General features: G+C 40.3%; 1 protein-coding gene across 1 annotated transcript in view; it reads right to left on the bottom strand.

Moving 5' to 3' along the window:
- Window positions 1–22725, bottom strand: part of Pou6f2 (POU class 6 homeobox 2) — a 496744-nt gene that overhangs the window by 104339 nt on the left and 369680 nt on the right. Inside the window, exon 5 of the mRNA XM_059262396.1 lies at window positions 17502–17887. Within this exon, the coding sequence (XP_059118379.1) occupies window positions 17502–17887 (386 nt within the window). The remainder of the gene's footprint in view (window positions 1–17501; window positions 17888–22725) is intronic.

The following is a 22725-nucleotide window of genomic DNA, read 5'->3' as shown; positions in this document are numbered from 1 at the left end:
CACCAAGCAAGTGAAAGACTTGTATAATAAGAACTTTAAGATATTGAAGAAATTGAAAAAGACATTAGAAGATACAAAGATCTCATATGTACATGGATTCATAGGATTAATATTGTGAAAATGGCCTAAAAAAAGCAATATACATATCAATAAAACAAATAGCATTCTGAGTGAGGTAACCCAGACCCAAAAGACAAATATTGCATGATTTCTCTTATATGTGGATGTTGCTTTTAAGCTTTCAATATTCATGCTACAATATGAATAACCAGAGAGATTAGTTATGGAGTAAGGGACCATTGGTAAGGAGGAGATCGTCCAATGAAGGGGAAATAGGACATAGTATTATAAAGAGATAAAGGGAAACTAGCATAGGAGGGTTAAATGGGAGATGCATGAGAGAGCAGGGCCAAGGAGGGAATAAGAGGAGGGACAACTAACACCAAAGGCTTCTTAAAAAACCATGTGGAAAACTACTACTGTAGAAGCTTCAGAAAAATGTATACATATATGAAATGAATTTAGATGGAGTCACCATATAATGGGGGAAACAATGATCCAACCAGATATGACACCAAGTTAAACCTCCAGTACTAGGGATGGGTCACATCTTGCTGAATTGTTGGCCAAAGGGATCCACAGAATCCTCTAAACACTACAGTCTACTGATTGGGCTATTGGTTATTCTCCACAACTGGCAAGGATGGCAAGGGCCTCTTGCAGAAGACAACACTTATGTCATTGAACATGTAGAAATGAAGCTGATGCCCAACTAGAAGCTTCAACTCTACTGATTAGTATTCATGTTGCTGGAAAGACTATGTGTGCGTGGCTGAGCCTCATGAGAGAAGCTCCTTCTTGCAATGGATGGGAGTTAACACAGAGACTCACAATTGGACAATGTGCAGAGAGTAAAAGACAATGGAGCACTCAGCTCCAAATGGGGTGTCTTTACTGCTCCTCCTTCCCCAAGACTTGGGTTTCTGTGTGGAAGATTGTGAAAGACTGTAAGGGTCAGAGGTGATGGATGAATCTGAGGAAACAGTGTTTTCCAAAAACAATAGGATTGATGCATATTTAAACTCACAGAGACTGGTAACATGAGTAAGATCTGCATAGGTTCAAACCAGACAAAATCCCAGCACTGAAAACGGGAAGTGGACACAAAATCCCACCTAAACCAAGTAGCTATTTATAATTAATACCTGCTGTAAAAGGAAAAATAATTTTTTATAAAGAATATCACTATATGTATCAAACACACACCAGTGTAGGCCCAGGATTAGTTGACCAACACAAAAATAGACACAATTTTTGTGTGGGTGTACTGTTTATTTAGTTTTATTTTGATAATTTTTGTCTTAGTACATTTTTAATTTTAATTTTCATGTTTTTGTTATGGGAGGGGTAAGGAGGGAGGGAGAGAGACAGAGACACAGGGAGAAAAGGAGACAGAGACAGAGAGATAGAGCTAGGAGAAGACAATGGATATGAAGTTGGGTGGGTACAGAAGTGAAGAGAGTCTGAGAATAGTTGAGGGAGGCGAAACAAGATCAAAACATATTGTATGAAAAAAATTAAGAGAAAAACAGATCTTACTATTAAGAAAAGCTCAAGGCAAGATGGATTCAGCACAGAATTCTATCTTCAAAAACAATAATAATAAAAGAACTAACACCAATACAGCTGAGATTATTTCATAGACTAGGTAGTGAAGAGACATTTCCAAATTCTTTTTATAGACCTAATATTACCCTGATACCAAGACCAGGCAAAAAAGAAAATTGTAGACCAATAACACAGATGAACATAGACACAAAAATTCTTAACAAACTACTTAGAAATCAAATTCAAGAACATCAGAAATATTATCCATCATGATCAAGTCAGCTTCATCTCAGAAATGTAAGAATGGTTCACAATACTAAACAATGATACATAAATACAGAAATGTAATGCACCTTATATATAGACTCAAGGACAGATACCACATACTCATCTCATTAAATTCAGGCAAGGCCTTTGACAAAATTCAACATCCAGTCACAGCAAAAATTCTGAAGAAACTGGAAATACAGTAATTATATCTCAACACAATGGAGGAAATTTACAACAAGCCCACAGCCAACATCATTCTAAAAGGAGAGCAATTCAAATAATTTCTACTAACATCAGGAATAAGACAAAGAATGTCCACTTCTCCACTATTGCTCAATATAGACCATGAAGTCTTAGTTAGGGCAATAAGACAAGGGAAGGAGATAAAGAAGATACAAATAGGAAAGGAAGAATTCAAAGTATCTTTATTTGCAGATGATATGACTTCATACATTAAAAATTCTAAAGACTCTACCAGAAAACTCCTACAGCTAATAAAGACTTTCAGCCAAGCAACAGCATACAAAATTAACACACAAAAATTAGTAACCTCCCTATATACAAATGACAAACATACCTAGAAAGAAGTCTGGTAAGTAATACCATTCATAATATCTTCAAAAATGTTTTGGAGCCGGGCGGTGGTGGCGCACGCCTTTAATCCCAGCACTCGGGAGGCAGAGCCAGGTGGATCTCTGTGAGTTCGAGGCCAGCCTGGGCTACCAAGTGAGTTCCAGGAAAGGCGCAAAGCTACACAGAGAAACCCTGTCGTGAAAAACGAAAAAAAAAATGTCTTCGAACAAATCTAAGAGAGTGAAAGAGTTGCATAATTAAAACTTTAAGACATTGACAAAAGAAATAGAAAAAGATACCCGGAGGTGGAAGCCCTCCTATGTTTATGGACTGGTATGACTCATACCATGAAATGGCCCTCCTACCAAAATCAGTCTACAGATTCAATGCAGTCTCCATCAAAATGCCATCACAATTCTTTACAGAAATTGCAAAGATAAATTTAAACTTCATATAGAAACACACAAAAACGCAGGATAGCTAAAGCAACCCCAAGCAATAAAAGAACTGTTGGAATCACCATCCCTAATATTAAGGAACATGACAGAGCTTTAGTAATAAAAACAACATGGTACAGACATTAAAAACAAGCATGCTGATCAATGGAATAAAACTGAGGACCCAAATTTAAGTCCATAAACTTTTTTTTTTAATGAAAAGATAAAAAAAAAAATACGTACTGGAGAAAAGATAGCATCTTCAACAAATAGTGCTTGTCAAACTTAATGGCTGCGTGTAGAAGAATGAAACTCTGTCCATATTCTTCTGTTTGCATAAAACTCAACTCCAAATGCATCAAGGATCTCAACATAAGACTAGACACTCTGAATCTGAGAGGAGAGAATGTGGGAAATATACTTGAACTTACAGACACAGGGAGAGACTTTCTCAGCAGGACCCTGTAGCACAATCATTGAGAACAGCAACTGACAAAGGGGACTGAACCTGAAAAGCTCCTATTCAGCAAAGGATACCATCACTCAAGTAAAGAGGCACACTACAGTATGGAAAAAATCTTTACCAGCTATCTCACAGAGGGTTAGTATCTAGAATATACAAAGAACTAAAAAAAGTTAAACACTAAAAAAAAAGAAAACCACAACAACAAATAAGCCAATTTAAAAATGGGGCATGGAACAAAACAGATAATTCTCAAAAGATGAAACACAAATGTCTGAAGAACCCTTAAAAAATGTTCAACATCTTTAGCAATCAGATAAATGAAAATTAAAGCTCCTTTGAGGTTTCACTTTACTCCAGCCAGAATGGCCAAGATAAAAACAAAAACAAAACAGTAAACAAATTATAACAAATGTGGGCTAGGATGTGGAGAAAGATTTAACATTTATTCACTGCTGGTGGGAGTTCAAACTGGTGTACCCAGTAGATGAATCTGTGTGGAGTTTCCCTCAAAGCTGAAAATATATCTATTACAAGATCTAGCTATGCCATTCTTTAGTATATTCCCAATGGACTCTGCACTATACTGCAGAGATACATGCTCATCTGTGTTCATTGTTGCTTTAGTCACAGTAGCCAGGAAATGCAAACAGCCTAATGTTATAATGGGGGAGAATAGCTCAACTAGACACTATATGATCCCAATTATAAGCCCTACTATCACAAATGGCTTACCTCGTTTTGAGTTGTTGGCTAATGGGCTTCCATATCACCCAAACATTACAGGCTATTACCAATGCTATTATTTACCCTCCAGAACTTGAGGGTAAGACCCCATTGCTAAAGACACAACATAGTTGAGTCATAGAAAATGGAGAAACCTAGCTGGTACTATGAAGAAGAGTAACTATCAATCTCACCCAGCTGTGAACCCAAGGGCCTGCCTGGCAAGATATGCTCACTGGTGTAATAATGGCATGAATGTTAACAGGAATAAATAATCACTTTTTGATTGGACTGAAGTCCCACTCCAGGAAATGGAACTCATTCTTGAGACTGTCAACATGGTCAAAAACCTATGCCTAGATAGTTCATGGGCCTGAGGGAAAAGACTACCATTATTACTATTGTTAGCAATACAATATATCAAAAACAGCTAGCTTTTGGTTCAGCGAAAAACCATGTCTCAAGGGAATAGGGTAGAGATCAATAGAGGATAGTGAAGGACAGAAGACGATCCCTGGCATATTCCTCTGTCCTCCATGTGTGCAGGTGTGGATCTATACACTCATGTGTTTACACCACCTACACAACACCCACAACATACACACACACACACACACACACACACACACACACACACACACACACAGATAGAGAGAGAATCAGAGACAGAGAGACAGAGAGACAGAGACAGAGAGAGACAGAGACAGAGAGAGAGACAGAGACAGACAGAGAGAGATTTAAAATTGTTGTTTGAGTTTCATAAAAAATATTATTGTCTTAGTTCACTTTCTCTGCTGCTGTGATAAAGCACACTGACAAAGGAGGAAAAGGTTTGTTTCATCTTACACTTCCAGGCTACGATCCATCACTGAGGGAAGTAAAGCAGCATACAAAGGAGCTGGAAGGAAAAACCACGGAGGAACGTAGCTTATTGGTTTGCTATCTCCTACTTTTGTTCAGACAGCTTTCTTATACAATACAGGACCATGCACCCAGGGGCGGCACTACACATAGTGGGATGGGCACTCCTACATCAATTAGCAATCAGGAAAATGTCCCCACAGATGTGACCATAGGACAATATGATGGGGGAAATTCTTCAGTTGAGTTTCCTTTATCACAGGTGTATCAAGGTGACAACTAAGATTAGCTATCACAAGTCCACCCCTGTCAACTTGACATATAAACACATCATTTTTAAACCATAACCTTTTCTTTCTTCTTTGTTGCCAAGATCTCATACTAATTATCAGAATATAAAATACAGGAGAACTTTAAAGTCTTACAGTCTTTGAAATTCCCATCACTTAAAGGTTCAATGTCTCTTTAAAATATTTCAAGTCTCTTATTTGTGGGCTCCTGTAAAACCTAAAACAAGTTACATACTTCTTATTTCAAAAGGGAAAGACAAGGGCATAAAAACAATAGGATCAAGCTAAAACTAAAACCCAGCAGTACTAACAGTGTCTGATATCTGGGTCTTACGCTTGATGTAGGCTCCTGAGTTCCAAAAACTTGGATAGTCCCACTTCTCTAGTTTTGCCAACCATAGCATCCACAGCTTGTCTTGTAGGTTTAGACAGGTTCCACTCCACACCCGCTACTATCCTTGATGGCTATCCCACAGTCTGTCATCTCTAATATCCTGGAGTTTCCATTGCGACTGGGGCTTCACCTTCCTCTATGAAGGAACACCAATGCTGCCATAGAGCCTTGGCTCTTCTCCTTGACCCACTAATGCCTTTAAAATCAGTGTCTTTCCAGAGATTTACAAATTGCTAAATTTAGCTTCCACCTTGAGATGTAGGCTTGGCCTCCTCTAGACCACAGCTTTTGTGCACTGACCCTGAGGAAACATTCCCTCACTGTTCCAATGAAGCATAGGTGTTTTCACCTCAGTTATGCTGATCTTTTATCAATCATAGCCAGTTTCCAGCCTCAGCTGACCAGTATCTATTGTCCCAGTAAAGTACAGGGACTCATGGCTTCAGGAGGTTAGAGTCCAGAAGCTATTTCTGGAATAGCTTCAGGAGGTTAGAGTCCATGATCATCATAGTGAGGAGCATGGCGTCAGATATGCAGACATGGCGCAGGAGCAGCATCTGAGAGCTCACATCATGATCCATAAGTTCAAGGCAGAGAGGGGAGAAGAGAGCTAACTGGAAATAGAATGGGCTTTTGCAACTTCAAAGCCCACACCAGTAACATGCCTCCTCCAACAAGTCTATACCTCCTAATCCTTCCCAGCCAGTTCCACCAACTGGGAAGGACCAAGCATTCAAATATATGAGCCTATGGGGGCCATTCTCATTCAAGGCACCACAAGCACAGATTCTAAGTTCAAATATACCACAGGAACAGCCCTGATAGAGTGCTTCCCTCTGAAACTTCACAAGCCAGGCTCCCACTATCTACATTTGTTTCAACAGCCTTTTTTTTTCAAGCTCCCACAACAATATCTTATTAAGCTCTGAACAAAGTTTTTCCAGCCAAAAATTCTTCAAGGCCCCTCAATACCCACAATCCCCCCCCCCACCCCGAATCGACATGATCAGGTCAATCACTGCAAAAAACCGACTTCCAGTACAATTCTGTTCTAGTTTGCTTTTTGTTGTTCTGATAAACACCGTGAGCAAGAGCAACTTGAGGATAATGGGGTTAATTCATCTTATAGGTTATGTCTATCATCAAGGAAAGCCAAGGCAGGAATTCAAGGTAGGGGCTTTGATGTAGAAGACACAGAGAAGCATTGTTTGCTGGCTTACTGTATACTATCTACTTCTCCTGCCCACACAGCCTTTCTTATAAATCCCAGGTTACCTGCTCAGGGGTGGTATGGACTGGGCCCTTTTACATCAATTAGCATTGACAAAATAACCCCATAGACATACTTACAGGACAATCTAATGGAAACAATTTGTAAGCTGATGTTCACTCTTCCCAAGTGTGTCAAGTTGACAACCATGATTGCTTATCACAATCATTAAATGAATTTTGGCTTGAAATTAGAACAGAATTTCCAACAATTTCTGGAATAGCTCTAAACATAGTTCTGCAATTTTATATTTCACATTTGTGTTTAGTAATATTCTCAGCACTGATGATGATCATAAAATCAAAATATTGATTGACTCTGAAAACTGTTAAAGATGCTCTACATCCTGCAACATCAAGTATTTGGCCAAAATTTCGTTCTTGGGGCTAGTGAGATGGCTCAGTAGGTAAGGATACTAGCAGCCAAGACTGACAAACTGAGTTTGATCCTTAGAACCCACATGGTAGAAGGAAATTCCTGCAAATAGTCCTCTGGCCTTTGAATGTGCATTGTGGTATATGCACACACGTGCGCGCGCACACACACACACACACACACACACACACTCTAAATAAAAATAAAAACAAGGTTTCATTCTTTATTTTAAAGTGATCATGCACATTTGTCATTAGTATCCAATTTTTTTGTCCTTCATAAGTGGTAAAATTGTGTATATCAAATTTGTTTCAAAAGAAATTTCCTTGTAATTTTTTTTATCAGTAAATGTTTGATTTGTACAGAAAATTCATATACCAATACACCCAGGGTTATGTAAAACTTTCTCAGGCAAAAAGAGGTTTGCAAGCTGAAAAGTTTAAGAAGCCCTTAGCTAGAAAGGGACAGCACTTAGGAGCAGATGGACACTCAGTTCTTGAAGAGGGTGCTAGAGATTACAAAAGGATTGTTTCTATTCCTTATAATATTTTAGGTGTCAGATACACATCACTAGGATTCTTTTCCCCTGCAGATAAAGGGCTATTAGCCCACATGTAGAGTTTGGGTCAGGCTTGGGTAGATAATAAGCCACAGATTCTCTGATGCAGTACACATCTGGGGAGGCAGACAGTGGAGACAACACTGGCTCATTCTTTATCGAAATGAAGATCTCTTTATATCTTAAAAGTAGTAAGGGCCAACTCATGCAGCCAACACTTTGAGAAAAAGCATTTTGTTCACTGGTGTAGAAATGGATCGTTTGGATTCTATTATTAAGACAATTGATGGTTGCTTATCTTTTCTCCATTTTGGAGGCTTCTTGAGAGTTTTTGAGCTGTTGATGCTCAGTTTCACTTAGAACCTGTAGGTCAGTGGTTCTCAACCTTTTTAATGCTGTGACCCTTTAATACAGTTCCTCATGTTGTGATGACCTCCAACAAAATTATTTTGTTGCTACTTCATAACTGTAATTTTGCTACTATTATGAATCATAATGTAACTATCTGATAAGAGACCCAAAGGGGTCACAACCCACAGGTTGAGAAATACCACTTAGGAGGATCCTATGTATCATTACTCAAAAAATTCATTGCTCCTAATGTACAGCCACTGCTGAAACCCAATTAAAGAGGTTGGCAATTTCCTTTTTTAAAAAAATAGAACTGGAGACAAAGGACAGCTGTAGGAATATGGATCTATGTAGCTTGGGTTAAACAAGTCCAGGGAGAATAATAGTGGCCAGCCTGGCAAGGTCTCAGCAGCCTAAAACATATTTGATCGTAGGCCAGTCTTCCTGTGTGGAAGAAGAGACTTATGGAAGAGGCTGGTTAGCAGAACGGTTTGTAGATTGTGCTTTGAGGACATTTCAACTGGGGTCTATGTAATTCTTACTCTGTAGGCAACTCGAAGAACACCATCTTTGGTCTTTGCCATAATTGACTTTCTGCCTGTTCAGGTTGGCTCCGAGGAGCACTTGACTTTGGCCCTAGGCTGGCAAGTCCTTTGGGATGCAGGGTGCTGCGTGTGCTTAGTTTGCCAGGAACGTCACTTTTTAAGATCATAGGCAGGAGTACAAAGGCATTTTCCCCTAATTAAAAAGATGTAACCTTTTAAGCCTTATAGAGCACAGTCTGGAGAGCTTTCCTGGGAGAAGTCAGAGGGATTCTTTTCAACCTTCTCTTATCTGAACTCTTAAAATCTTTTGTTCTCTTTAAAAGCTATAAGTGCCCTGTATTGCCACCTGACAGCATGAGGACAGAGATTCCACTCTGGAGAAGAGTCCAGCTGAAAAAGAGAAGGGATTCTAACTTTACTTCTTTTTTTATGACAGTTAAATATCTCCTGTTATAGAAAACTAAGTGCTACTGGGCTCATCATTGTCAAACTGTAGTTCAGATAAAATGTGCTGGGCTAGGAATGTGCATTGATCGGAACCCAACTGGGCTTTCAGACACAGCCACTGGTCCTGAGACTCAACAGAGCCAGTAGCAGACAGATGTCAAACACTCCCTCCTTTGTGCATTCTTCTGGGGTCTCACAGACAGACTCACTGAGCGGCCAAGGACAGGAGAACTGTCCTTTCCACTAGACAGCCACTGAGAGAGGCAAGTGCACCTTTCCTGTGCTAGGTCAGTAGACACTATAGAGACAGTGTTCCCAACATGGGGCCCTTCTAAGCTCTGCTTTTGTACTTATAAGGCTCAATATTTAGGTCTTTACAGTGGGGGATGGTGAAAGAGAAGGAAAACACACCAATATATAGTTAGTTCACTGACAACCAAAATAGACATTGCAAAGGTAGAAAAAATATAAGTGATGACAATTTGAAGTCAGACCTGCACTGGAGTATACATTCAGTTATTTTTAATGATGCTTAGGAAGTTGCTTCAATTTTTTGAGACTCAGATTTTTAGATTTGTAGATAATTTTAGCTTATTTTGGGTTGTGTAGAAAATATGAGATTAAAATTAATTCTGTAAGTTATACAGAAATTATTTAATAAATGGTTAGAGCTTTGGATCTTGAGGCCATGAATAAAATAATGAATATAAAAACACACATGTAAATTTAAAAACACTCTATAAATATTTTGCATTATGTGAACTGCATGTGGCGTGCACACACACATACACACACACACACACTAAGTAAATATAATGATTAAAAAAAGTTTTCTCCCTTTACTTTCATGTTAGAAACTACATTGGTAAGTTGGAAGTAAATTTATTTTAGTTCTTAATAATATTGATGATAAAAATGAGATTCTGTGGGCGTAAGTCTTTAAACTGAGACAGTTAATCAACATTAGCATTAAATGCATGCAACTGCTTTCTTTCTGGCTTACAGCCCTTGGAAATTCTCAACAGCCTTTGTTGAAAGTCCCCTTCAGAGAGTCTCTTCACCTTTCTAACTCAGGGTCACATGATAAAGCTCACGTGTAATCACTGTGTATGCATGCATTTTTATAGCCCAAGATTAATTGTTTGCGTTTGTCCAAGTGCATTGGTCTCACGTTCCTCCCTAGATTAGAATAGCTACAGTCAATGCATGAAAATCCCCATTGGGCCCTAGCTCTATCCTCTGGAACCATATTAGTTGCTCTCACATAAGCCATTTCGTTTAATCCCCACCTCTACCCTCGAGTCACAGAAGAAACTGAGGCTTTGCAGGACCTGCTGACTTGACCCAAGTGTCCATCAGAGGCAGCATTTGATCCTAGCAGTGTGTGCTTCTAAAGGACACTTTCTAAGGTGCCACCGAATCTCATCTGCAGATCCTCCTCAGGGTTGCAATGCACACCATTTGTGCTTTCCAAATGTTTGCAGAGGCTGATAAAAAGTACTTTAGCTTTTACAACCAGAGAATATTCACTTGTGAGTCTATGATTTGGGAGTCAATTTAAAAGCCCGTGGAAAATTTGCTTCAAACTTGTGGGAAATGAGGCTAAAACATAAAGAATAACACAGTGTTAAAGTACTAGGATATTATATTGAGTTCACATAAATGCTAAGTTTTGCTTGTTCAGAGCAAAGTGTCAGCCAAATGATACATTTATGAACAGGAAGGTAAAAGGATTTCAGAGCATTCTGCACTTACGTGGGGACTGGTTTACCAGCTATAACATCTAACAGATAATGCTGGGACTAGAATTAGTGGTGCTGATCACCAGGCTCTGTGCTGAGCTGGTGAATCTGCCCCATTGTCATGATCACAATGGGTCTGTTTTATTTGACAACTTAGAACTTATCATATTCAAATGCTGCAATCATTTGCACCACCCCGCCTCCACCTTGTACATCCTTTCTGTCTATTACTATTTGATGAGAGTTTCCATAGTGAGTGGGGAGCCCAGGCTGCCTTCTTTGTTAAATCCCTTCCACATGATCTAACTAATCGACAGAGCAGTGCAGTGGAATGGTAAATCCAAACAATGACAAAGAATCACTGCCCTGTATAAGTATATTCTTGGTAAACTAATCTTTCCCCCTGCCACTCTCAAAGCAATATAAACTTTGTTGTTCCTCCCGGATCTCAAATGCTTGTAATAAATTCTTGGAAATGTCAGTAATGTTGAACTGAGGGTTTTGTTAAAGGAGATTTTCTTTCTTTCATAAAAGGAAAAATTGTCCTTCGCAGAGTATATGGGTAAATACATTTTTGCTTATTTTATTCAGTGCTTAATACAGATAGGCAAAGGGATTCCCATTTCCTACCAGGCCTCTTGCTGAATGGCTGAATCATGAGTAAAGTCCTCAATCTTCTGGATGGTGGTGTGAACAGAAATGGTCTTACTCTTTCACAGCTTTAGGCTAATGAAGGCTTGCTCAGCAAATTTATAGGACATGAAACATCTCTATTAGTGTGTTACATCTAATCTTCACAGTAAATCTCTGAGTTCGGCTGGATTTTCTCATCCATGATAATCAAGTTTTCTTTGGCTCTTTAGACCAAGAGGAAATATTTCCCAGCCCATGCCAACTCCCACTTTATGGAGGTCTTCATGGCTGGATTGCTATGGGAGGGTGTTGTCTACTCTGTGACAGTACTATCACTTTTAGCTATTTTACTTGATTTCAGAAAATCCTAAATCGGTTAAGTAAAATCAGTCAGCCAAGAGTTATCTGATTGTCCTAACATTTCAATTAAAAAAAAAAAAGGTTGGTTTATTAGTCATCTGCAATGAGGAAAATGGATTGACAAGCCGCTATCCTTTTCTAATCCATTAGCCAACATGCCTTTGTTTTCCTGCTGTGCCAAATTTTTGCGTTTTCTGGTACATCTAGAAAGTAGGATGTAAGGCACACTGAACCTTACAAGAGACAGGTTGCCACTGGCTGTGGAGAATGCTTGCTAACTACACCAGTAACACTCTGGTAGCAGAAGGTGTAAGAGGCATGAGTGAGAGAATGTTAAGCATAGGTACTGCGTGGAGGGTCAAGATGCAAAACAACTTAATGTAGCATTTTAACCATGAAAAGGAAAGTCTCAAGTTCAGGCCAGCATACCAGTATTCCTTGTGTTTCCCCCCTTGTGCTTTAGAACTGACTCCAACTCAGCCTGGCCTTAGAGCTTAAAACCTGAAATTTTATTGATGATAGATCTTTGCCATTTGAATTTCAAAATCCTGTATTAGACTCTTATCTTTTTCAATTAGTGCATTGAGGGTGCTCTTAAGTTCTGCATCTGAGATGAGAACTGCATGATCTTGCCTTAGTCTCACTTCTGCAAGTGACTCTGCCCTGTGTGAACACAGAGATGTCTCTGTTCTATCAGAATTGATAACGGCCAAAGGAGGCTGTATAGTAGCGTGCATGTGTGGGCCACCAACACCACAGTGCTACCGATTTCTAATGTAAAACTCAAAAGGAACTGAAAGGGCCTCAGAAGGATTTAATTTTATGAATGAAATATCCTACAGCCAGGAGCCTCATGTTAAACTGATCAATACTAATTGCTGAAGGGAGAGGGAGTTTGGCCTTTTTTTATGGTGAGGATGCAGGCTCGTGGTTGAAGAAAATTTGCTTTAAAAATAATGAAAATAAGTACTTCTCAAGATTTGGACTTTCTGGTTCCAAAACAGATATGACACTACCCTTCCCTATTACATATGTACTTTCAATGCAGTACAGAGTGTGCCCGTGGAAAACTACTGTCAGGAAGGTCAGAAGGCATTGCTCGTGTGTGACAGAGGTGGGATTCTGATCAAGTTTCTTTACTGAGCTTTTTGGTAGATGTGTATATCAGCAAATGCTCACATGTGAAAATGCATCTTACACCATCTTCCTGCACCTGCACTTCCGAGGAGGTGACCAGGCTCCTCCTTTCTCATACAAGCACAAATAGATTTTTTTTTTGCTCCTATTTCCTCTCTGTCCCTCTGTTGTTTATTAAAATGCGCGGTACAGCAAGAAAAGGAAAAGATTATCCTGCTCCCTGCCATGTGAGGTGGTTCGCAGAAGGCCGAGGTTAAATGCAGCGTTTGGTTCCTTAAGCTTCTCTAATGCACAGGTGTGGCAAAACAATCTGGGATGAGAGCACAGAGCTGCGACTCTCTGAGGACACAAACTTGAGCTTAATTTGTGCTCTCCGGCTAAGCTAAAAACCTTCTTCCGCTATCATTATCCCACTTATGTTTGTCTTCCACTCTCTTTCCACTTTGCCATCCAGCTGAGTGGGAAGAAATTCACCTGACCTTGAAGAATACTCAGAAGATCTGAGAATAAGGTTTTCAGCAGCCACTAAACTCCCAGACTCCTACCAACATTTGGATCATCCGTGCATAGGCCTGAAAAGATTCTTAGAAACAGCAAATGAGGAAAACCACATCCAGAGAGTTACAATAACCTGTCAAGGCCACAAGTGAGTTGAGATGAGATGAGAAAGAAGCCATCAACCTTCCAGGACACCACAATGGCCTCCAGCCAGGCCCCATTAGACCCTGTAGGCTCATTAGGACATCAGCAAAATGCCTGTGATGTCTCCAGTGCATGTAAAACTCTGAAGGACATCCCCAGGAAAAGCAGTCTCCAAGTACTGAAAGGGAAGAGCCTCACCATTCTCATGCTCACAGGATCTCTACTAGATTTGACTAATATCGAATTAAAATGTTGAGTTTGTCTTTTTCCTACCAGGACTAATTCCATTAAGTCCTCTCTATCTAAAAGGTTACTTCTATCTATTGTTTCAGATCCTTGTCTATTCTGGTGCAGATGAGATACAGCAAAATGAGGGTGCATGCACTGAAAACTATCCCTGAATCCAATGACAAACCTCAGCCCCCAGATGTACTTTTCTGTTCCATGAACTCTGCATAAACTCATTTTGCATTTTGCCTACATCTGCCTGTGTGCCCTGACCACCTACGTGGCTCTGGAGGACCTGTGGGACTCCCTTTCCTGTTTAGAACTTCTCTCCTCAGCCTCCTGGGACTGAAGGAAGCTGTGAGTGGGCAGGCTTTGAGTCTCAGTGGAGAAACACAGCCCAGCAGGTTGAGCTTCTGCTATCCACTCCAGCCCCACCCTTCCCTGCCCACAAATGATCAAAATTAATGAAAAAAGTTCCTCTCTTATCCAAGCTTTTCTGGAGGGGTAACACTTTAGAGTCTTGACTGACTTGGAACAACAATCTGGTTTTGTAAATGCAATCCATTTCATGGAATTGAGTGAAAAAGTGAAATCAAATTATACTGCAATTTTACAGAAACCCCTGACAGGAGCTATTTGGAGACTTTTTGTCTAGGTGTTGCTACCTGCCAGCATTACTCATTTTTTTTCTTCATCTTGAAAAATGACCTCACCCAAATATATCTTCACAACCTGCTTTCATTTAGGACTTTTTTTTTTCTGAAGACATCATAGTATACAGCTTTAGAAATAATTGTTATCCCTCAAAATGTTTTTGAGCCAAATATAAAATAAAAGGGCCTTCTGATGCACTGGCTTTCCCTAATAATTTATGTTGCACAGTTCTAAAATGCTATTGCTCAGATGGATTTTGAACAATGTAGAAAGGTAAAGCCTACATGAAAATGAAAAATCATATAAATGAAACTTAAGTTCTCACATACATATTTAGTTGATCTTTATTCCTTGAATAATTTTCAGACAAAACACTTTATTCTAGTTCATAAAGGTTGTTACCACTGAGAGTTGAATGTCTGCACACTGCCTTTAAGATGGTTTTCTTTTTTAAAAGTTCAGACCTTCCATGTTCCACAAACTCAAAAGCCCTGCAGCAAGTGTTGGGAAAAAAGTTTAGACCATGAAATTCTTCCTTTCTTTTACACATGCCTGAAGTAAGAGAAGAGTGCCTTTATTCTTATTGACATAGACTTATTTGAGTTTAATTCTGTATCTGCGCAGAAATGTTTTTAAACTTTCAACAAGGCAGTCCTTTGGTGGTCACTCATCCAGGTCCACAGGTGCTAGTGTAATATCTACTCTGTACTTAAGTATCATATATATATTGATGAGTTTAGAAGCAAAAATCCCAGCAAGAAAAGTTAGAATATTTTATCAGGACTATAAAGAAACAGAACATGGCTTTGAGCATCTCTTTGCTGAAAAATGAAACAAAACTAAACAGCCCGGGATTTCCATGGCAGTTAAGAGGAGGGCTAGACCTTCTCAGGTGTTGTCAGTGTTCTGTGAAGACTGGTGTCTACACAGCTCCAAGCTGGCTTTTGTTAAATGGGAAACAACTCTGGGTTATAATCAACAACTTGGGTAGATGCAAATCATGCCACCTCTCAAGGTAGGATGATTTTTCTTTGGTAAGTTAACCTATTTTGGTGTCTTGGTGGGAGCAGGGTAGAAATGTTTAATCCCATGTTGTCATGGCTTGGATCTGAACCATCTCCCACAGGTTCCTGTTTGAAGCTTACCCCCCAGCTGGTGGGACTGTCGGGGGGGGGGCTGTAGAACCTTTAGGTGGGTTGTGGCTGGCAGAAATACATCCCTGGGGATAAGTCTTTTAAGGTCAGTCTCTGGCTCCTGCTTTGGTCTCTGTTTCTTCATTTACAATTGTGAACAGGCTCTGCCACACACTGTTGCTACAGAATGAGCTGCTTCCCATGCCCTCTCTGCTACGATGGACTTCAACTTTCCAAAACTGTAAGTCAAATTAAAACAAGTTGTTTCTGTCAGGTAGTGTGCTTATAGAGTGTAAAAGTCACTGACTCACTCTGTGTATAGGTCCGTCTACTTGAATTGTTCTTAAAAAGCATTATACTCTCTCTCTGGGATGACAGAGATACATTACAGCTGTTCACAACACTGGGGCTGCTTGAACAGAGCATTTGTGCATTTGATTATGTCTACTCTCCCATGAGATGTCAGGTGTCCAAGGAAGACACTTTCAGCTTGTGTTCATTTCAGTATCATGTCAAAATTGTTAGGTTGTCTTGCCCTTGTAAGATTTGTGAAAAAATACATCTTAGCTCTGACTTAGGAATGTGCTCACAGGGAAACCTGTAACCACTTGTCCAGGAAATCACAATTATTCCTCAGTCAACTGTATTTCCAGGTAAACTTTGGGTCACTCCAAGAAAGCAAGTTCCAAGAGACAAAGCAATGGGACGCCAAGTGAAGTCAGTTCTAAATTGTTCAATTATGAATCTCCCTGCCTTTAGTCTGTGTACTTATCTGTTTGATATTGTTTGTCGTCCTGTTTCACAGCTATACATGCCATGACTGGTGTCATCCTTGGGCTGGGGAGGCTGGATCAAGGCTCACCTCTAAGGAAGGTGGGTGGGCTAACTGGCATTGAAGTGAATGCATAAACTGTTCACTTGGTTGTCATAATACCTAGGAAGACCCCTGAGTCATTTAGAATCTCATGGAGGAAAGTGTCTCATGTAAGTTGAAAACAGGTAGCCTATACATCCTGCATGGGCATCCCAGTCATTCTCTTTGGAAGCTAATCTGTTCTGAAGTTAAAGTTATATATTCCTGAATGTTCCTTTTCATTTCTCTTCAATGATAGCAGGTTAAAGATAAGCTTTCATGATTAACCTAAAGTATTGATTTTTTATTTCTTCAGTCTCACAGTAATAAAGTAAATATATAGCTGCTTTGTCTTGTATCAAGATGCATATTTGCTGAGGCTCTGGGCATAAATTTAGAGTACTTGTTAGTCTGTGGGGTAATGGTTGGAATCCGGGACATAAGACTGGGGCTAAATTTCTTTGCCCTCCTAACCCCAGAGAGTATTTAGAAGAATAAAAAGAAAAGAGCAGAAAGTACTAAAGGTAAGACACTGTTGTATTCATAATATAGAGAAATAACCACCAAGCCTCGTGGACAGGAGAGGCAGTTCTCCACGGGGCTACAAAACTGTGCTAGTAATAATTTTAATTGGATGCTATCTTTGCAGCCTTCAAAAAGTATCATAAAATGGAGTTATTACAGGCTACAAGTGCACTTATAGTGCTGTCCTCTCACCGAAAGAAAGACATAACATTTATCCTTCGGAGGGCAGCATCAATGGGCCTCTATTTGTTTCGTTTACATGCATCCCCAGCTGCCTGCCATTTGCTTCCCCTTCCCTAAGTCTAGGAGATCAATTTGAATTGGACGCTGCAGAACGGGATGCTATGTCTTGCTGGCCCTCTGCCTCGGGGGACTGTACAGAACCATGGGAAAGTCCAAACTCCCGAGGAGGATGGAGAGCGTACCTGTAGAGGGTTGGGCGGTGTGAGCGGTGATGGAAGGCTATGTCCTGGAGATGGGCTGGGTTTCTGAGGGGGACTTGAGCTCTGTTGGCTTGGAGATGACTGATTCTGGCTCTGGGGGTGGGAGTGGGGTTGATGCTGTTGAGACTGAGTAGCCTGCTGCAGCTGAGTTGGGGGAGCCGGTGGCTGCTGTGAGGCAGGTGGTGGCTGGTGGGGCGGGGTGGGCTGGGACTGCTGCTGCTGAGACTGGGAGGTCGTCTGGGAGGCTGGCTGTGGGTGCTGGCTGGTTGGTGGAGGAGGCAATTGCTGTTGCTGTTGTTGTTGCTGCTGCTGCTGCTGGAGCTGGAGCTGCTGGAGCTGTTGCAGTTGGGAGTTCAGGGATGAGGTAGCTGCAGGGAAGACAGGAAGGATGGAGTGAAACAAACAGGACAGAGAGATGTGTCTTGATGGCTTGTCCTGTGCATAAGGACAAAAGTCCCTCTTACAGAAGGTTGTCTTCCCCTCCTTGAAGGTTCTTGGCATGGCAGAGGATTGTGGGACTCTGGATGAAACAAAATAATTTTTTTTGTGTGTGTGAAAATTTTGCGGTTTCAGACCAGAATGTAACCCAGCAGATATTCTTAAAGCTCTGAGCATTGCTTTAAAAGCACTGCATTAAAGAGGTGCACCAGGGATGGAGACTGTTTTTAAGCACTTTCTCCCTCTTTCCCTTCTTTTCCACCTGCAAAATATACTCATCCTTTCAAGGTTTGATTTAGATTTTTCAAAGTTCAACCAGTTTAATTCTTTGGGTAAATGCTTGACTGGAGTTAAGAACAGAACACTAAATTGTTAGTAATCTCCTTCCCACCCATCATCAGTGCCATTAGTGGCATCATTTTCCCTTGCTACTTCAGACCTCCACCAATTTTCTCAGACGTCCTGGTTTCAACGCATTTCTGCTTTAAAGTGAGTACAGACTTCAGAGAATAAAAGAACTACGAATGATTTAATTATTTTTTTGCTTGCTGATCAGACAACACTCTTAAACTGAAGGGATTGTGGTTGGTGGCTGTGAGTTGGTAGATACATTAGCATCTCAAAGAGCTGAGAGAATAAATGAATGCTTTAAGGTTTTCTTGAGTTGTGTGTGTGTGGTGTGTGTGTGTGTGTGTGTGTGTGTGTGTGTGTGTGTGTGTGTGTAAAGCTATGTCTACACCAAACCAGCCACACTGCCTCTCAGATGCCCATCAGGCACAAGACAATCTCAGACTTCAAATCTATATATGAAATATATGTAATACGAAATGTCATATCATGTACACACCTTCATACAACAGATATACCTAAAAATGCATGCATACTGAGCCATATTTTGAGGGTACCCAGCAAGGGAGTTAACTGATGGCTACTTTTGTAAAAATGTCACCTAGCTACTGATAGGGTGCCAGACGAGATGGAGGATTTAACGAGACAGAGTCCTTCTAGAAGTTTACAGTGTCTTTGAGGAAATGTTATCAATTCATAAAAAGAAAACTGTACTATTTGGAAGTAATTATTACAGAATCCTGGTAGAATTATATGCTAGATTCATAACTGTTTGTTGATTGCTGGAATAAACCTGACAGAGCCAGGACAGAAGAGTTCTATGGTCTGAGGGGTGAGGGCTGCGCCATCGTGGATATGGGCCTATGCAAAGAAGGCCTGGAAGAAGGAAGCAAAGAAAGAGAGGGACTCTCTAGCTGGAGAAACACTGGAGGCCACATGGCAGGCCACATGGCTTGAGTGACCTTTTTGAGGGAAACTTTGAGCCTGACTGCCTAAAGCTAAGAGTCAAGGAAGTTCTGAGTCACCTAAACTTCAGAGACATGGTGGGTGGATGAGGCATGACAATCAACCTTGGCATAAGTTAGATTTCAGATAATAATCCAGGTTTACTCAATGAGGGTAATGCAGCCCCACCGGTGAGTTAGCAGTGCTCCCTGGGTCACCAAATGCCAAGTCTCTGATCTCAGGTCTCATTAGGAGAGCCATGTGGCCAGTTTGACAAAAGTCCTGAGTGGCTCATTGAATCACTCCAGGTCTCTTCAAATAGCCTGAGTCCTGTCTTGTGAGGGCACCCAGGTTGCCCTGGGGCTTGTATGTGTCTCTGGAGGCCTACGTGACTAAAAAATAACCCTGTCATCATCCTCATTACAGAAACTTTAAGAGGAAGACCTATTTTGTTATTTTCTCTCACTCTTCTTATCACACAAAATCACGTTTGATTGGAAACCAAGGATCCCAAACCAATTTTGACCTTCAAGATCTCTTACATTCTGGGATTCCTGGAAGAGTGAGGTTTGGCATTTTTATGGTGGTTATAGACAGTGAAACCTAATTGTACCTCACCTTCTGACTGATTCAAACCAAGTCTGTCTAGGCTTCTTCCAAATGAGGCACATACAGCAGTGCTTATTTTCATGGCTGCATTCAGTACCACGTGGTTTCATTTGGATTAGAAAGGCATTTATCTAAATCAGCATTTAGGAACTGAAAAGACTTCAGAATATTGGCAGATAGGTATTGGCAGACAAGTGCAGCAGACCCTACCCTGCTAATGAGACAGGGTCCCCGATGTGTCTTCAACACTTTGTGTCCATGAGCTCACATTACTCAGAAATTTCCTCTAATAGCAACTTGACTGGAAAGGCACAAAGCTCAGCAAAACCCCATTGCATTCTGTAAACTGATGGGCATCTGAAGCCTAGCAGTGATGGAAAATCAGATGTGGTTGTACATGCATGTGGTGGGTACAAGGAAGTAGGAAGGAATATGCAAGAGTGTGGTCTAAAAAAATGTCAAAAACATCTACCCAATGATTTAAAATACAAAAACACAGTGTCTCATATTATAAAGCATAATGAAATAACGGCATAGAAAATAAAAAATAAGTAAACTGAGAAAGTTCAAGGACCTAGCTGAACTATAAAATGATGTTTGCAAATAAAATGATGTGTTGGGGGATAAAGCTCACCCCAAACATGTAATAACCAAGATTTTACTTTCTTCTGGTATCTATTTCTTATATCTGTTTACAGTACACTGGACAGGGCCAATATTAAATATGAAATTTAGGCTATGAAAGAGGCCTGCACAAAAATACACCTCGAAAAACTTAATACTTAAGATTTTGAAAAGAAGAATGAAAATAAAACTCTCTCAACCTCACAACTTCCTAGAGAGAATAGAGGGCTGTGGTAAAAGGGCTTGAAACTTTCCAAATAAATAATTTAATATGACCAAGGAGTAGCCAAGAATCCTGCATTTTGCCATTTGTTCAGTTTCTATATTTCAACTATATATTAAAAACAATTTCTCATTTTGAATGTTTAAGGTTTCCATAGCAAATCCTGCAGTTAAATGGGACAACACAACTTGGATGGTCAGCAGCATTGCCTAGGATGAGATTTATGTGAGATCAGTTCCAATGCCCAGTGTGGAAAGTGCAAGAGTAGACAGCTGTTCTTCATGTCCTTGGAGATTGGCTTTGATTCCAGGACTTCTGGGGACCCCCAAATTAACAGGTGCTCACATCTGCTATTTACAGTGACCATCTGTAACCTATGTAAGTTCTCCCACACACTTTAAAAAGCCTCTGTATTACTTATAACAGCATTGTATAAATGCTACATAGCTAATTGTTATGCTCTTTTGCCTAGAGAATCAAAACAATGGAGAAGTCTATGCACATTTATTACAGATAGAGTTAAAAGCACTTTTGATTCACAGTTTATTGAATCTTCAGTTTCAGGACTCAGGCTATTATACCTGCACTTTAAAGCGTCCATGTGATCCTGGAGAAATGAAAATACCACCTTCATTTAATGTCTTGCCTTAAACCAAGCCCTCCTCAACTGACCCCTTTTAGTTTGTTTGAATCCCAAGCTCCTCTGACGGATAGACATACAATTAAAGAGTCAGAGCTAGGATCTGCATATCAGAGAAAACACACTGTATTTCTCTTTCTGAGTGGGTTTACTTAGATTAGTATATTTATATTTCCAGTTCTATTCATTTTCCTGCAAATTTCAAATTTCCATTTTTCTTTATAGATGAATAAAGCTCTGTTGTGTATTTGTATGTTTTCTTTATCTGCTTGTCAGTTGATGGAAATCTGAGCTGATTCCATTGTCTATTGTGAATAGGGCTGCAATGAACATGGAAGGAACAGTGTCTGTGTAGAAGTGTAGGGCCCAGATTCCTTAGGGTGGAAGCCCAGGAGTGGTGTACCCTAAGACACATAGTTCTTCTACTTTTAGCTTGTAGAGGAACCTCCGACGGATTCCAGAAGTGACTTCACTCATTCACACTTCTACTATCAGTGTATAAGGGTCCCTCCTTCCCCACATCCACGCCAGATTCATTGTAATTTAATTTATTTTATTTTATTATTTATTTTTATGATAGCCATTCTAACGAAGGTGTTACAGTGGTTTTAATCTGCATTTCCAGACTACTGACTACTAGAATTCAAGAAAGTAATTTATGCAAAGGTGTGCTGGTTACATTTTGTCTTCTTGACACAAACTAGAGTCACCAGGAAACCTCAACTGACGAATTGCCTACATCAGACTGGCCTATGGGCATGCCCATGAGGGCATTTTCTTGACTAATAATTACTGCGGAAGGGCCCAGATCACTGCAGGAAGTACCTTCTCTTGGCAGGTGGTTTTGGGTGGGGTAAGAAAGCAAGCTGGTAAGTCATGGAGAAGAAGCAAATAAACAGCATTCTTCCATGGTTCCTACCTTGGCTTTCCTGGATGATGGACTGTGATCTGTAAGTGTAAACTAAAATAAACCCTTTTCTTCCCAAGTTGCTTTTGGTCATGGTGTTTATCACAGCTACAGAAATGAAATGAATACAAACAGTAGACCGAAGCACAAGAAATTATCAAATAAATGAAAGAAAGGTCTAGACCATAGTGAGTGGCATCTCCACCGCTGCAAAACAATCTAATTGAGGCAAATTAAAAAGTGAAAGGCAGGTTTATCTGGGGATTAGTAGCTCCCAGACAAGGACCATGAAGTTGGCTGGACTGGGTTAGGTAGGGGCTTTTCGTAGTAGAGGGGTGGGAGACAGTGCTGTGCTTGATAAGATATTGGAGTATTGCTTGGGTTAGGGGTCCAGTAGGTGTGTCCTGCATCCAGTGGTTACTTTGGAATCTGGAACTAAGTGTCCACTTTGTCCAGTGTTTTGCGTGTGCTT

This window comes from Peromyscus eremicus, chromosome 5 (assembly GCF_949786415.1).
Source record: "Peromyscus eremicus chromosome 5, PerEre_H2_v1, whole genome shotgun sequence".
NCBI lineage: Eukaryota > Metazoa > Chordata > Mammalia > Rodentia > Cricetidae > Peromyscus > Peromyscus eremicus.
The sequence above is the reverse complement of the archived record's forward strand: the minus strand, read 5'-3'. Positions and strand labels throughout refer to the sequence as shown.